This window comes from Clarias gariepinus, chromosome 7, assembly GCF_024256425.1.
Source record: "Clarias gariepinus isolate MV-2021 ecotype Netherlands chromosome 7, CGAR_prim_01v2, whole genome shotgun sequence".
In the NCBI taxonomy this organism is placed as follows: Eukaryota; Metazoa; Chordata; class Actinopteri; order Siluriformes; family Clariidae; genus Clarias; species Clarias gariepinus.
The window spans coordinates 19,009,216-19,024,422 of NC_071106.1; the positions used below are offsets into that span (position 1 = coordinate 19,009,216).

Sequence of the window (15,207 nt, forward strand, 5' to 3'; positions counted from 1 at the left end):
TTTAATAAAAACGACGCTAAGATATATTTGCATTACCTTTACTACTGAGTTGTCACTGAGAGATAAACGCTGAACCTAACAGCATAATAACTAGCATTTTATCATTTCCAACATTGCCTATTAAAATAAACATTCATGATAGAATGTTTTCTGTTGTGGTAATCCACAAGATATTTCCCCACAAATAATAAATAAAAACATATATAAATATATATTTAAAAAATCGGTATCTAAAGCGGGTGATTTTACAACACAGGTATTTTACAACATAAGTTGCTGCAAGTAAGAGTGTACCAACTATTGTATAATAATGATACATATAAATAAATTAATTCAGTATTTCAACGCCTTCCTCACATCATTTGTCAAAAGCAGGGAAAAAACTTGTGAAAAATGTGACTTTTATTCTGAAATCGTATCAATTGTTTTGAACCCTCGAATGAAGGCCGCTCGCTTGCTAAATAGTTAGCATGGCTTCCGATTTACACCCAGTCTGACTGCAGTGCAGCAGCAGCGGAAAGGACCGAGTGGGCTGTTTCCAGTTGAGCTCGATAAGGGTTTACCTGCCACTGTTTATTAACCTTCATTTCTAGCAAGATGGGAACAAGAGACGACGAGTACGACTACCTGTTTAAAGGTGAATATTAATTAAAACCGCTTTAGTTGGTGTCGTCTTGATTTTTTTCTTCTTCTAATGTTAGCAAGACAAGGAAAAGCTAATGTTGGATGAGACATGAAGTATAAGATAGGGCTTAGCATGCTAGTTGTCTCCACCTATGCTGGCTAGCTAACAGGCCAGGATTAGCGAGAAATGTTGTTTATTGTTAGCGAAAAACGTTATACGTCACGCAAATCACTAATGGCTGTGACCGTTAGAGTGATGAATAGAGAGAGAAAAAAAGACCTACGTGTATTTTATTACTCTGGTTAGCTAACGCTATGCACATTAGCGACGCTGTGAAAAAGCATCGAATGTGTTTAGGTTTTATCTAGATACTTCTGTCCCGAGCACCACACCTTATACCTTACACAGGATTTCGAGGCCGCGGTTAAACCCAGTCAGTCAGTCACAGTTAAGAACATTATAATGACACCAAATAATGTGTAAAACGTAATAATGAAAACGTTTTTTTTAATCGCACAACCAGATTTTTTTTTTAACCAGGAAGACAGTGTTTATTTACTAACTAGTTAACGCTAATCTGACTTGCCAAAGCCCCGGTCAGTACAAAGTCAAGGAAGAGAGATAAACAGCCCGACTGCTGCTTCAACCTAATACCGGGGGAAGTTATTGCAAGGTTTCACTTCTTTGTGTTTTCACACTTTAGCCATTGGTATCGTGTTTTACCTTCTTATTATACACTATATTATATAATTAAAGGTCTCCTATAAAAATTTATTATTGTCATTCTTGTGTCCCTTAACAGGGGGGCGATTTGTTTCCATTTTAAATTTTGATTGAGTAAAGAGTAAGGTTAGAGAAGTGTTAATCATTAAATACCACTCACATGTCACATCCAACAGTCTGCTTTACATATTACACATTAACACATTTTATTTTACTGTAGTACTTTTTTTTTTTTTTTTTTTTACTGTTTTGATGTTACAGTGGGAGTCTCCAGCACTTTTTATTATTCCAATAACTAAGCATTGAACTTCCACCAATACCCCAATCTTGTAATTTAACATTTTACATCTAATATTTTTTTTTTATAACTACTGTTCTCCCTTGCTTTTCTTTTTATTCTTCTGTTACTTTCTTGTATAGCTGTTGTCATCCAGTAAGTTGTATAACCGCCACCTAAGTCAACTTCTCCCAGCCTCTCGTAATGGTTTAAACTATTTCACACTAGCAGATTACTGTAATACAGATTTTATGTATTAAAAATTAGGAAAAATGTAATATAGAATCTGGATATTTCTAAAATTGTGATACTTATAGAATCGCAATTTTAGTTGAATCAGCACGGGGTATTGTGATAGCTAATCTGGAGTTGACTGGAGTTGATTTTTTCTTCTTCTTTGAAGTGGTTCTAATTGGAGATTCTGGTGTGGGGAAGAGTAACCTCCTGTCCCGCTTTACCCGCAACGAGTTTAACCTGGAAAGCAAAAGCACCATTGGAGTGGAGTTTGCTACTCGCAGCATTCAGGTGGATGGGAAGACTGTAAAAGCCCAGATATGGGACACGGCTGGGCAGGAGCGCTACAGAGCCATCACTTCAGCGTAAGAAAACACCGCCGCCATTGTGAAAGCTCAGGGCAATGTCACATTACAGAATAAGCTGCAAATGTCAACTATTACATCTCAGATGCTTCATCAGATTATTATTTTAGTTCTTAGACATTGACTTAGTCATATAAGAATATTTGTGTCATTATGTTTTAATCAGCTGAGTATTAGGTATGAGCATAATCTGTATTTATCTGAAAGTTACTTATAATGCAGTGCAAATACTGTACATGTACTTGAGTGTTCAGGGCTTTCCTGAAAAACAATACTTAGACAGACCCAACTGTCTAGACTAGTCTAGACTACTGATCAATAGTTTATAGTGATGGCTATAAAGCCTCTATCATGGCAGATGACTTCATGTTTAGGAAGCAGCTATAGTGTTTTAAGTACTGTTGGACCACTAATTAGTACATTGTTACAGTGCGAAGTAGATTTTTGTCTTTTTTTTTTTTTTTTGCCTGACTTTTTTTTGTGATATATATGGAAATTCCGTCATAAAAAAACAAATTAATTTATGGGTCAAACCGGATTTTTGATTGTTCAGAATGTTGGGATACATTTATGGGAAAAAAACAAAACAAAAAAAAAAACCCTTTTTTAAATTATTATTTTTTATATATAATCCCATGCTACAATAATGCACTTATCCCAACATTTTACTAGTGCATTGATACCAGCAAAGTAGAAGGTCTTCTCAGTATGCCGATGACACCTGTCTCCTTCATGTCTGAAACACTGGCCTCCCAGGAGCTCCTTTAATGGCCTTTAATCTTCTGTAAATGTCAATCAGTTTTACATCTTTATTCACCAGCAATTTTATTACAAATCCAAGTTTTTTTATGAAGGTAAAACAGTAGCAAAACCCGAGAGCTTGCAAATTTGAATGTGAGAACTTGTAAAATTAATATTTGTATTTGTAAGTTGAAATTTATACTCACAGCTCTGATGTGAAAAGCTGCATCTATCGATTTGCACACATAGACAATATTCAGAACACCTGTGTTTTGAATTCGAAGTTGCAGATTGATAGTGACAAATGTGTAAAGTGTCATTCACATAAACAAAATGACAGGCACAATTGTGTACTACACATTTATTTTTGCGCTTTACTTCAGTTTCGCTGTACAACCACAAGTCGGCACTCACAACCTCTCAGATCTGACAGTACAACCTCAAATCCCAGCGCTCTGACTTTTGCTACTCATTTTGCGATATTGCTGTAGCAAAACTCACTTGTGCACTTGTAAACGCGAACTTGAGGGTAAGGGGCGGGGCTGGGGTGGAAATGAAGTCATTTTATTGGTCGATGCCTCACCAATGAAAATTTCTCACATTCAAATTTGCAAGCTCTCGGGTTTTGCTACTGTTTACCTTTATATTTTTCACCTTGAACACCCTTTATAGAATCTGTGTTTTGAAATTGTTGTGGTCCACTTTAAACCCCTGAACTACTACTGGCTAAGATCCTGATCTAAGAGATCTGATCCAAGAAGATCTCTGGCTAAGAGATTGCTCTTTATTTTGGTTTGAAGGTATTACCGTGGTGCTGTGGGGGCTTTGCTGGTGTATGACATTGCCAAGCATCTGACCTATGAGAATGTGGAGCGCTGGCTAAAGGAGCTAAGGGACCACGCAGACAGTAACATTGTTATAATGCTGGTTGGTAACAAAAGTGACCTGCGCCATCTCCGGGCTGTGCCCACTGATGAGGCACGTGCATTTGCAGGTCAGAACCACAATTGGATATAACCTTTCTATTCAGAATAATGATTCTTCTGCTTATTATTATTGTTGTTAATAAGGCAGTAGTAAAAGTTGTATGTCCAGGAGTCTTGTGTTTTTAAGTGAATAAATTTGGGTAAATTATGCTATCTCACTAAAATTGTTCCTTGTCTCTGCAGAGAAGAATGGATTGTCTTTCCTAGAGACATCAGCTTTGGATTCCACTAATGTGGAGACAGCCTTCCAGACCATCCTGACTGGTGAGTTGTCTCTGAGTTCAGGAACTGATTTGTCTGGTTACTTATATGCTGTCAGATATGCCAAATCATATGTGGCCAGAAACTAGAGTAGGGGAAAAAGTCGAGGAGAAGAACTTCATGCAAATGAGCTTGAGAAAATGTGTGTGTGTAGGCTAAAGGCTGATTGGTTTTTGGTCGAAGGCCATTCCCTTATGAATGACTAATCAAAGGACTGACCTTGCTGGGGTGGGTCCATTGAGTTCCTCCAGCTTGACGTGACTGTAATAAAAAAAGCTTCCTGCCTCTGTTGCTGCTTTGTTTGTCAGCCGAGCCTTATTTCCTTTTTGCAATGTAAGCTGAAAGGAGTTTAAATTTTTAAAGGCCATCAGATATAACATGGTAATTACATTACCTCAGGCATACCGCAATGTTTATGGCTAAGGCTGTATAAAGAAGGTATAATGAATTCAGATTATTTTAGAGGCATCTCATCATACAAGTGCTATTTTAGAGCCACTGTCTCCTTGCACACAATGAGTTGAACCTCTATAAGTTAAACAAATAAAATTTCCCCAAAACAATTCTAGTTGTTGTACTAAAATAATTACATTCGTTGACAGGCATTGTGATCCTGTACCTTACATGCTGATTGTTATTTTACAGAAATCTACCGCATCGTGTCCCAGAAACAGATGTCAGACCGCCGAGACAACGACATATCGCCCAGCAACAACGTGGTGTCCATCCAGGTGCAGCCCACTGAGAACAAGCCAAAAATGCAGTGTTGCCAGAACATCTAGCCCCCTCTATGACCTCCTTTTCCTGTAAAGCCCACCTGCAGAAAAACCCTCATCCCTCCCTCTCCTCCTATTGGGAACCCCTTCCCCTCCTTCCCCACCACTTCTTAAAGACTGCTTTGGTTCAGAGGCGCAGCTGCACGCTTGGGCTAGAGCACAGAAGCTGTGTTTCCAAACCTCAGATTTCAAAAGGGTTACCACCTGCGCTCTGAACTAACATTTAGTTTTTTGTTTGTTTATTTTTTTGCTATGGTAGGCTTTTTTTAATTGCAAAATTTTAATAATCAGTTGTGCCGATCTTCACTGAAACGTCTTAGTATACTCTTTCGTTTAAGAACAGTGTGAGGTTTGTTCATGTCAATGTCTTGTGCAGCTGGCCCAGGTCTGTGCCTGAGACTGTCTTGAGATTAGACACTGACATTAAGGAGGGGTTGCTGTATGCTGTAGAGAACTTGGATACTAAATGCTAAGACTAGCATTGGGCCCCAGAGATCATCAATTTTGGATATGGCTGCGTGTATGCCAATGCTTCTCTTTGCATGTAAACTTAAATTCCATCTTAGGAGCACTCCTGTAATTGTATTTTTGACAGTATCTGAACAGATAGTGTAACACGTCAGTCATGATTGCTGTTGCTCCTGTGGTCTGTAATGTAGAATATGCTTGCATGCTTTAAATCAGCATTCTGGAAAGAGGAGTGGGAAGATGTTCTTTGGTGCATGTGACATGAGACATGACTCCTTACACTGACTGAGAGCTCCTCATGCTGCTGCTGGTTCCATTCATCCTGTGCATTTCTTGAAGAGTAGTGGTTTTAGTGCCTTTCTTAGTGGAATGTCACACAGGGAAGCTTCCATTTTTGTCCATGTGCTCACATTGTTGGCTTTTTCCCTCCTGCTTTTTAAAGCTCTGCTGGAAAGTCTTCATCACATGGTAGCATCATTATGACTACTGCCATGTTTCACCCAGGTACCTGCCCTCTGATGTCACCTCAGCTTTTTTAGCTAGATTATTAACAGCGAGATTAAATCATGTAGGAAACATTTTAATAGAAAAACATCTAAACTTAGATTTTGATGGCAGTGTAGGTATATGTTTTAACAGCAGTGCAACACTAAGATTTATGTAGTGTAGTAAATGAGGACCGAGATCTTGGACTATAAAAATGTTGAACAAACTTCCCATTTAGTGTACCACATTCCTTAGTCAATAGAAAGAATAGCCAGACCGTTGCACATAAGACATATTTGATTATTGTAGGCTGGAGCTTTTCAATGTTTTTGCACCAACCACACTATTTCTTTCCATATCTAATCCACACTACAGTTTAATTCTTTAGTATTTATTCTATAGTAGCCAGCTGATTTATTGTTTTGTGCCTATTATGTAAGATTCTTGACATTTACGGACAGTACTATGTTTCTGATCAAAATGAATTACGAATGTATGATGTATTGTAGCCCAGTATAATCATGTTGTGATTGTAAAAACAAGCATTCCTATGATTCAGCAGATGTGGGGAACATTATAAACTGCAAATCATTTTCGCACCAAGGCTGCCTAAGGGATAGTATTGTGTGTACAATAGAAATGGTAGTGAGGACAATATGCATGATCTGTTCTGGTATATACTTATAACCCTACATGCTCTCTATTACACTTAAATGTTAAAAAGAGGAGAATCTCTACAGCTAAAATTATAATGTAGGTTTGAAGCAAAGTCAGTCATGGTGAAATCAGTATGAACATTGCTATATGGCAGTCTGAAGCAAAATAGAATAGTTGTTAAGAAAATTATATACCTGTCAAGTTGGGCACTATGTCTTTCTCTATGCATTTCGTGACTGATATCGGGCCGTTCTCCTAATTGGCACTTGGGAGCCTGAAACCAATCATGTACCTGACTGGTAGAGGCCTAAAGGGCAGTGCCAATGATGTATGGGTACAGATGGCACAGTTATGCCCAACCTAAGCACTGCACATAGCTAGTGTTTTATGTTTATCTGGATATTGATGTTATGTCAGTTATCTTTCACATATTGCCTCAAAAACATTTGTTTGTCTGTGCTGTACTGTGATTTTTTTTTTATTTTATTTTAATCATTATTCTATTACTCTATCCACTGTAATTAAAATTTTAAAGTGAAAAATAAAATTCCAGTTAAGTGAGTAATTTAGGAAATGTGTGATAAATGTTTTGTGATGTTCTAAATTATGTTAAGTAACCTTCATATTTGTAGTTTGTTTTTGTAGCAAGTGCCTTTGTCATGCTCCTTCATCACAGTGTTTTGGTTAAATCATTTAGCCATTTACTGATCAATTTCCCTAATATTAAGTAGTCATGTCTCTAATCATGAAAATACACAGCTGTCTTTAAATCCCTCAGGTAAAGAAAAGTAGCTCATTTACAACATGTCTTGGATGTAAGGGGCTACTGTTAACTTAAACCTATAGTCTGTAAGCTTTATTTTGCATGAAATGACACACAGATCAAATCAGTTTTGCTTTACACACAGGCTTAAAGCAGAGTTTCCTGCTGTGTATAGGTGGATAAACTGCACTTTTGTCCCTGTTTGATTGTCTGCAGGTTATTGCTTTAGTGGGGAGAATGGGGCCACATTTAAATCATTAAACAAAACAAGCAAGCAGAATATCAAACTGAACTTCATATGAAACAAGATTCAGTAAATGTCTCCAAACGATATGTAGGTTATCACTGCCCACTGTAATGCATCTACTTAGACACAAAATATAACTTACATTGTGTATCGCTAGTGTGCATGAGTGGTACAGTCACAATAAATGAATTAAGCATCATTGGATATAAGTTGTTCATGCTAGATTGTTTTCTATATAAACTTTACACCTTTTATGAAAAACAAAAATGCTACTTTTTCAAATAAGTTACAAATTAACACAAAAACAAAAGCTCTCTCAAGATCCAATCACTGACATTTTTGGAATGTAAACAAAAATAACAAAGCATATACAGTATATTTATCAAAAAAGAAAAGACAGAGATGGTAACATTATAGTATGTGGTCTTGATTACACATTCACATGACATCACACCTGCAAACTTGATATATAACCATCCATAAATGTGTTTAGATGAAAAAGCAGTTTAATATAGACTAGTAGAGGTAAAGCCTATTGTACAGTGTATATCAAACTGCTGTTTTTCTCATAAATCTTTTATAAGGAAATGTGCACCATCACAGCAGCTTTTAAAACACTTCATGAAATGTTTAAAGAATTATACTTAGATTTTAGTATTATGAAAAACAAAATGATGGGTTTCAAAAACTAATTTTGGTAATTGTCTTTATACAATAACGCTACAGGGTCTTACTATTAAACCATTTACTATTAAGCCATGCTTTTTCTTGTCAGTCCTCTTTAAATAATCAACGTTAGCAGTGACACTTCACCTGTCAGTAATGGTGTAGATTGGCTCTGATCAGATGGCCAGGGTCAGTCCCTGATTGCTTTAGTGAACAGGTGTGATGTGCTCAACTTCTCCCCCGTTTAAGCTAATAACCACCGAACCACTGAGACTATGTTCCTGTAACGACTGAAAACAACTGTTTTTAAAGAAACTTCTCAACCCAGGTGCCCTGAAAGTCTGGTAGTCTGGTGCAATATACGCAAATAGATACAGAATATAAGCTTTGTTCTTTTCTTCTCAGTCCCCAGTTTGGCCCTCTTAATGAAATCATTTTACCTTCCAGAGAACTGAATGAAGACAGGAGAGAAGTGAGTAGTTGCTAGTATCGTTACAGTTCTCTGTAGAATCCTTTCTTAGCCATCTGTTGCCCCCCCCCCCTACACACACACACACACACACACACGTACCAGTGAGCAAACTAATTTATAGCATCTATTACCATTTTGTGTGATTCTGTGTATGTGGGAAAAAGATGGAAAGATAAGATAAGATAAAAAGATAGACAGGAGGAGGTCCTGCAGAAGCAGGTGGTGCTTGCTGTAGTGTAGAGGTAGGCTGAGGTCTGGGCTCTACAGCAGGGAGCTGGGGGGGCTCTCAGGGGGCGACGGGGTGTGTGTGGGGCTGTGGCGCATGGGTAGGATGTCGTAGTGGCTTGGGATGTGGCTGTTTCGAGGAAGGTCGTAAGGGTTCTGGGAGAAACCAGTCGCCAGGCCATTGGGTCCCTGCAGGACACTCACTGTGGGCTCTGATAGAGACAAAAGTAACACATTAGTTAAATGTCATATCAAGCATACATGCATTACAAGTGCACTTAGATTTACACTTCACAATTACTATAGCCTTCTGCCTATCATCAGTGTTTTCTGGCAAAACTGCTCCTGGCTGGATATTTTTGCCTGATGGACTTGGACTCATATTAGGTGTTTAAGGGCATTTTTACCAGCTTGGCTTGAATACTTGAATACAGAATCTCTACCAGGACCAATTCTAGGGTAAGGAGCTTAGAATTCCAGGTTTGCTTTCACACAAGGAATCCTTCCTACACATGCATTGATTAAACAATTCCATGTCACTTACATGTATACAGTACTTTGTATCAACTTAATAGAGGTGAAAAAACTACATGTTTTGGCCATGCTCCAGTTCAAATTAAAAAATTTCAATTTGTCATTTCAGCTATATACAGTAGGTACAGCGCATAGTGAGGCGAAACAATGGTACCCCAGGACCACTGTGCTACATAAAACAATACAGATATACTAAACACCCTCAACTATTAAGTGCATGAGTGCAAGCATTTGCAAGAAATGCACCAAAGAACACAAGACAATGTTCAGGGGGGAAAAAAACGCACAGTTTTGGACAGTGCAGCTCTGCCAAAGTTTCTGAGGTAAGTAAAGTGTAAAACAAGATACTACAATATATTTAGAATGAAATGCAATGAGTGTAAACATGACATGGTGCTTGGCAGCCATAATGCAGATCAAAATGCTAGTCTACACTGTACACAAAATCTTTTACCATAATCTTATCAAAAATTATCATAGATTATTAAATGAGACCCCCAAATTACTGAATGGCCTTTGTAGATCTGTATCTGGTGCATCTGTAGATTACAGTATAATCTACAGATGCACAATTCAACATGAGTTTAACATATAGCCAAACATACCTGGACACTTTCTATATATGTGGACACTTTCTACACACCTTTATGTCCTTTTTGGATGTCCTATTCCGAACCATAGGCATTAATGTGGACTTTCCCCCCCTTGTGTATATCAGTCTCCATTGTTCTGGGAATGTTTTCCACATAATTCTGAGGTGTGTCTGACAAAATCTATGCCCATTAAGTCAAATAAGCATTAGCATTATCAGACACTGTTGAACAAAATGGTCTGGTCTTCAATCAACATTCAAAATAATCTCATGGGTGTTTAAAGGGGCTGAGGTCAGGCTTCCGTGCACCCGCCTGAGTCTCTCCACACCAAAAATATCAAACCGTAATTTAATGGATTTCACTTTGTTCACAAGGGTACAGTCATGCTGGAGCAGAGGACCTTCTCCAAAACTGTTGCCCCAAAATTTGACTTATACAATTAGTTTAACGTATTTGTACCATATGGTATAACATTGTATGACCCTTTCCTGGAAATAAGCAGCCTATTCCAAACCCTGAAATCTGCCCCAGACCATTATCCCACCTCCACCACCCTTTACTGTTGGCCTTATGCATTTTAGAAGATAGTTCATAATGATCTACAGCTTTTTTTTTTCCAGTGACTTGGCCACAAAGTTCCTGAGGCACAAATCTTGTGCTCGTTTTACTTCCAGAGACTCTGTAGTGATGCAACAGATTTTTATGTGCTACACACTTCAGCACTTTATGCACTTCAGTGTCCCTGCTCTGTGAGTATGTTCTGTTTATTGCTTCTTGGCTAAGCTGTTGTTGCTTTCAAATGCTTGTCATAAAAATGTCTGAATTTTAGCATTTACACTTAAGAAGGCAGATTTAGCATGGGAAGAATTCCATCCATTTAATTCCATTCATCTTTTGGCCATGCCATCTTTAAAGTCATTGAGCTCTTCAGTTGAATGACCCATTCTACTGCTAATGTTTGTCTACAGAGATTGCATGGCTTTGTGCCTGATTATATGTTAGCAATGGGTGTGGCTGAAACACCTGACCTCAACTCAAGGGAGTAAAGTAAATTAATATACTTGATAAACATTGCTTCCACATAGGGTCTTCTCATTATGCTCCCTTGATTGCTTGGGTAGAGATTGAAAAAATTAGATATATAGTGTATGGCAACAAATGAATTTTCACGGCTATCAGCACTCTATTCAAACATCATTAAATATTATCACTGACTGCCTTAACTAACCCTCTAACATTCATATTTGAAATACATTGGGAAAATTTAATATAAAACCCTGTAAACGCAACAGAAAGCTGAAAAGGTTTGAGTGAAAATGCCACCTCACTGTATTTCTGAAGCCCTTCTTCATATCTAACTCACCCATATCATAGATGTTCCTGCTTGCAGAGGTGCGTGCGGTAGTGTTAGTGCTGGTGCAGAAGGCCAGATCCCTGTGTGCAGGAGACTTCATCTCCACATAGCTGCTCTCTGTGTGCTTGCAAGTCAGACCCGGCGGGTCCCGGATGGTGGCATATGGATTCTCACTGTTCAGAGAGCATGAGCTGGAGCTGCACATGGATGGCTTGATGTAGTCTGCACACCACGTAGGAACAGGCACACAATATCAATTTTGTACCAACCTGAACTCTATGAGGAAAATGTTCATGAGACTTTCAGTTTATCTTCATTAGGATTAATGCTGCAACTTCAGCTACTGTATGCACACTCCTATACTACACTATGTAAAAGCAGTACTATTTGCATGAATGTTTTTAGGCCCTTCAGTGAACAACTGTTAACCTCAAATGTAATTCCTGTTATACAACTGCACTTTCGTGATGTTATAGAACATTACAGAGGGAATTTATTTATGGTGGTGCTATCTAATATCACACAAATTACAGTAGGATGGGTTCCATTTTGCGTCTGGTTCCCCTCAAGAATTCTTTCTCATGTCGTCTCAGGAAGGTTTTTTTGCATACAAAAAAAATACAGAATATATCGAACGTGGAATATTGCCTGCTTATTAGGGAGGAGCTGTTAAAACTCCAACTGTCTTCAATTCCAGTATATTTATCTATGTAAAGCTGCTCTGTGACAGTTCCTATTGTTAAAAAAACTATACAAATTAAATTGAATTGAATACTATGCAGTTTTTAATGTAAGTCTAGTCTCAGTGTCCAGGGCATGTAAGAGCAACTGTTTTATGGCCCATCTGCAACATCCTAGAGGAAAGTCTTGTTAAAATTCAGGAAAGAGAATTGCATTATACCCTCTAGCATACAGCCAAGCACGTTATCTGCAGCTAAAGCAGGGGGGAGGGTGAAAGTGCTGAGTACAGAAGCATGTGTAGCAGTGTAGGTGTGCATTCCAAACAATTGCTTATTGAATACCTGGTGGCTAGAATGATTTATGCAAAACTGTAGACACACTGGAAACATTAACAGTAAGAGGGAATCCAATAGATCCAGAGCGGTATGACGTGATTATAAAAATCTTTAAATTCCTTCTTTTTGATAACAAGGCAGTGAAAAAGTTTTAATGCCAAATTCTTGAAAGCTTCTTCCATTGCTTCCTGAGTTGCTTCGGTCTCACCTACTGCAGTCCCCCTTGTTAGGCTGTTTACAACAGATCTGAGACAACATTGGACCTAGGAGATCAATTTGAGGTGATGTCTGTGTGTGTGTGTGTGAGTCTATCTGGAGGCTAAAGTTGTAATGAGGGCAGGGATCAGATTAATTGCAGACACACACAGGCAGCAGAGGGATAGGTAAGGGTCTCATGGTCTTAAGTGGTTGCTTTGGGCTGTCAGAAACCATGAGGGTCGTGATGAAACTGACTACTGTAGAGACCTAGCCACAGTATAAAAAAGTATAAAAGTATGTGTTTTCTGTAAACATATATACAGAAAAAAAATTGAAATTAGAAAAATTAGGTTTGAGAGACCCTTGTATAGAAATGCGCAAGTGTCTTTATATTCTAAGATCAAATGACATGATCTCACCAAGCATGCTGGTTTTATGGAATTGCATTTTGTGGGTTGCTTGATAATGGTTATTTCTGAAACCTGAGAAGCTTTAAGTATACAGTTCTGAAAATCTTGTTGTTTGGTTATATTTCACCCCTCCTAGCACCCAGAGGAAGGAAGACTCCCGTGGATACCTTTGCTCTATACAAAGGAACGTTTCCAGTAATGCATCTGTGAAGCTGATTAAATTTGCAGATGACATTACTTTGATAATGTGATACTGTCATCACTAGCCTTCTGGTGTAGCTGAAACAACCTCAAGCACAGTTCTCTTAAAACCACAGAGATGCCTTCACAACAAGAAAGATAAGCAAACAATGTATTTCTTACAACAGGTGGCAAACCATCTACCACAAGCAATACTGGGGCAATTTTATACTGACACTATGGGAGGCATCTTTACATCTGCCAATCTAGCACAACTACAAAAGCCGCTAAGAAAATCAATTGTAGTAATTAGCACTTGAAGACTTGTACATCGCCAGGACCAAATAAATGATAGTTGATACCCCAGTAAATACCGCCTTCAAAAACTACCATCGGTAAAACAAATCAAAATTTATGAAAAACAAAAAGAAAAAAGAAAAAACTAAATAAATAAATTACATTTTAAAAAGCATGCCATGAAACTTTCTGTTATTAATCATGACGGCTACATCTAATCCTACCATATTTGCTTAATGTGTAATGTTTGAACTTCTGTATATTAGGTGCACTCACTTTCACTCATTCCATACTGTATACTGCTTATCCTGTACAGGGAACCTACCCGAGAAAGGCTTGGAGCCTGGGGCTGGGTGCCAACCCATTAAAAGGCACAAGCACACAGACACACAGACACACACACACACTATAGGCAATTAAAAAAAACAAAAAAACAATTAGCTTAATCGGCATGTCTTTGGATTGCAGGAGGAAACAGGAGCACCTGGAGGAAACCCACCAAGCACGAGGAAAACAGGTTTCATGTTTGAAAATTCCTAATACATCTAATAAAATTTCTGGACTGGAAAAAAAAAAGTACTGGAATGGCATTGTTGAATAAATTTTTTTTCCATCTTGCAAAATTTAGAACTTCAGCTTTATTTTACAGATGTTTATATCCAGAAATATTAAACATCTTAGAACATGGCACAACACTGATTTTAGACCTACCCAATAAAATTTAAGTAAACAACATTTTAATTGCATACCCCTTCCTCGGTTTGTCCATTCAGTTTCCTCTTCAGGAGGTAAAATTCATGGTCAATTGTGTTAAGGTCTGGTAATTGACTTGGCCAGGCTAAAACCTTTCACTTATTTTACCTTGATTCTTTGTTGTGTTGGCAATGTGCTGTGGGTCATTGTCTTGCTACATGATAAAGTTCCTCCAAATTGGATTGAATGCATTTCTCTGTGAATTGTCAGCAAATATTTCTTTATCCTTGTGAATTCATTCTGCTGCTACCATCATGAGTTATCATCAATAAATATTAGTGGGCCTATTTCAGACAGTTCTACGCAATATATTGTTTAGTTTAGAAGAAAGATAGCAATTTCTAGAGTCTATCAGATGTATTTTATGGTGTGAATGTAATTCATTATTGCACTTGCTAGAATTGATGCTAGAATTGCTGACAGCAACTTCAGTGCAAGTTCTTTTGAGCTTGTTGGAACTAAAAGACCTTTACAAAATGAGCTTGCTGGAGGCACAAGACCTTACAAACGTGGAAAAGAAGTATTTCGTTTTTTTGTAATGTACAGTATATGTGACAAACAAAGGCTTCTTCTTCTAAGAACTAGATGGAAAGATAGTAACATCAAATGCCTCCCTAACAAGTGTTTAATGTGGTGCCACCAGGGTGCAGGAGATATGTGGCAACCTAGTGTGTGATCAGAAAACACGCAAGCTAGAACTAAGGCCAGTCCACTACCCCCAAATATCTTCTTACGGAAACTTTGACACATGCTAGTACACTCAGACAATATTGTAACAGATACAGTATATCCAATCAGATACAGGCTGTTTTTGCCCTTGCTCTTCATATGGCCCTATCTACAACATTGTTAGCCTCATACACTGCACATCCCTGTGCAAATACTGGTACTGTAATAGGT

At 38.0% G+C, this 15,207-nt stretch overlaps 2 protein-coding genes across 2 annotated transcripts in view; one reads left to right on the forward strand and one right to left on the reverse strand.

Moving 5' to 3' along the window:
* The first annotated feature begins 466 nt into the window (after window positions 1-466).
* On the forward strand, window positions 467-7,164 carry rab11a (RAB11a, member RAS oncogene family). The gene is made up of 5 exons (XM_053499989.1): window positions 467-637; window positions 2,029-2,224; window positions 3,766-3,959; window positions 4,135-4,215; window positions 4,858-7,164. The coding sequence occupies exons 1-5, from the start codon at window positions 598-600 to the stop codon at window positions 4,992-4,994; spliced, it is 648 nt and encodes a 215-aa protein (XP_053355964.1). The 5' UTR covers window positions 467-597; the 3' UTR covers window positions 4,995-7,164.
* Window positions 7,165-7,319: 155 nt separating this feature from the next.
* megf11 (multiple EGF-like-domains 11) overlaps window positions 7,320-15,207 on the reverse strand; it is an 85,894-nt gene continuing 78,006 nt past the window's right edge. Inside the window, exons 24-25 of the mRNA XM_053499990.1 lie at window positions 11,463-11,675; window positions 7,320-9,184 (exon numbers count right to left, since the gene is read on the reverse strand). Of these exons, the coding sequence (XP_053355965.1) occupies window positions 9,009-9,184; window positions 11,463-11,675 (389 nt within the window). The 3' untranslated portion in view covers window positions 7,320-9,008. The remainder of the gene's footprint in view (window positions 9,185-11,462; window positions 11,676-15,207) is intronic.

Bases quoted from the DNA above. Each gene is read 5' to 3' on its own strand.
- rab11a (XM_053499989.1), top strand. From the start codon at position 598: ATGGGAACAAGAGACGACGAGTACGACTACCTGTTTAAAG. The intron at 3,960-4,134 runs GTCAGAACCACA...TTGTCTCTGCAG, and splicing joins TGAGGCACGTGCATTTGCAG to AGAAGAATGGATTGTCTTTC. The intron at 4,216-4,857 runs GTGAGTTGTCTC...GTTATTTTACAG, and splicing joins CTTCCAGACCATCCTGACTG to AAATCTACCGCATCGTGTCC.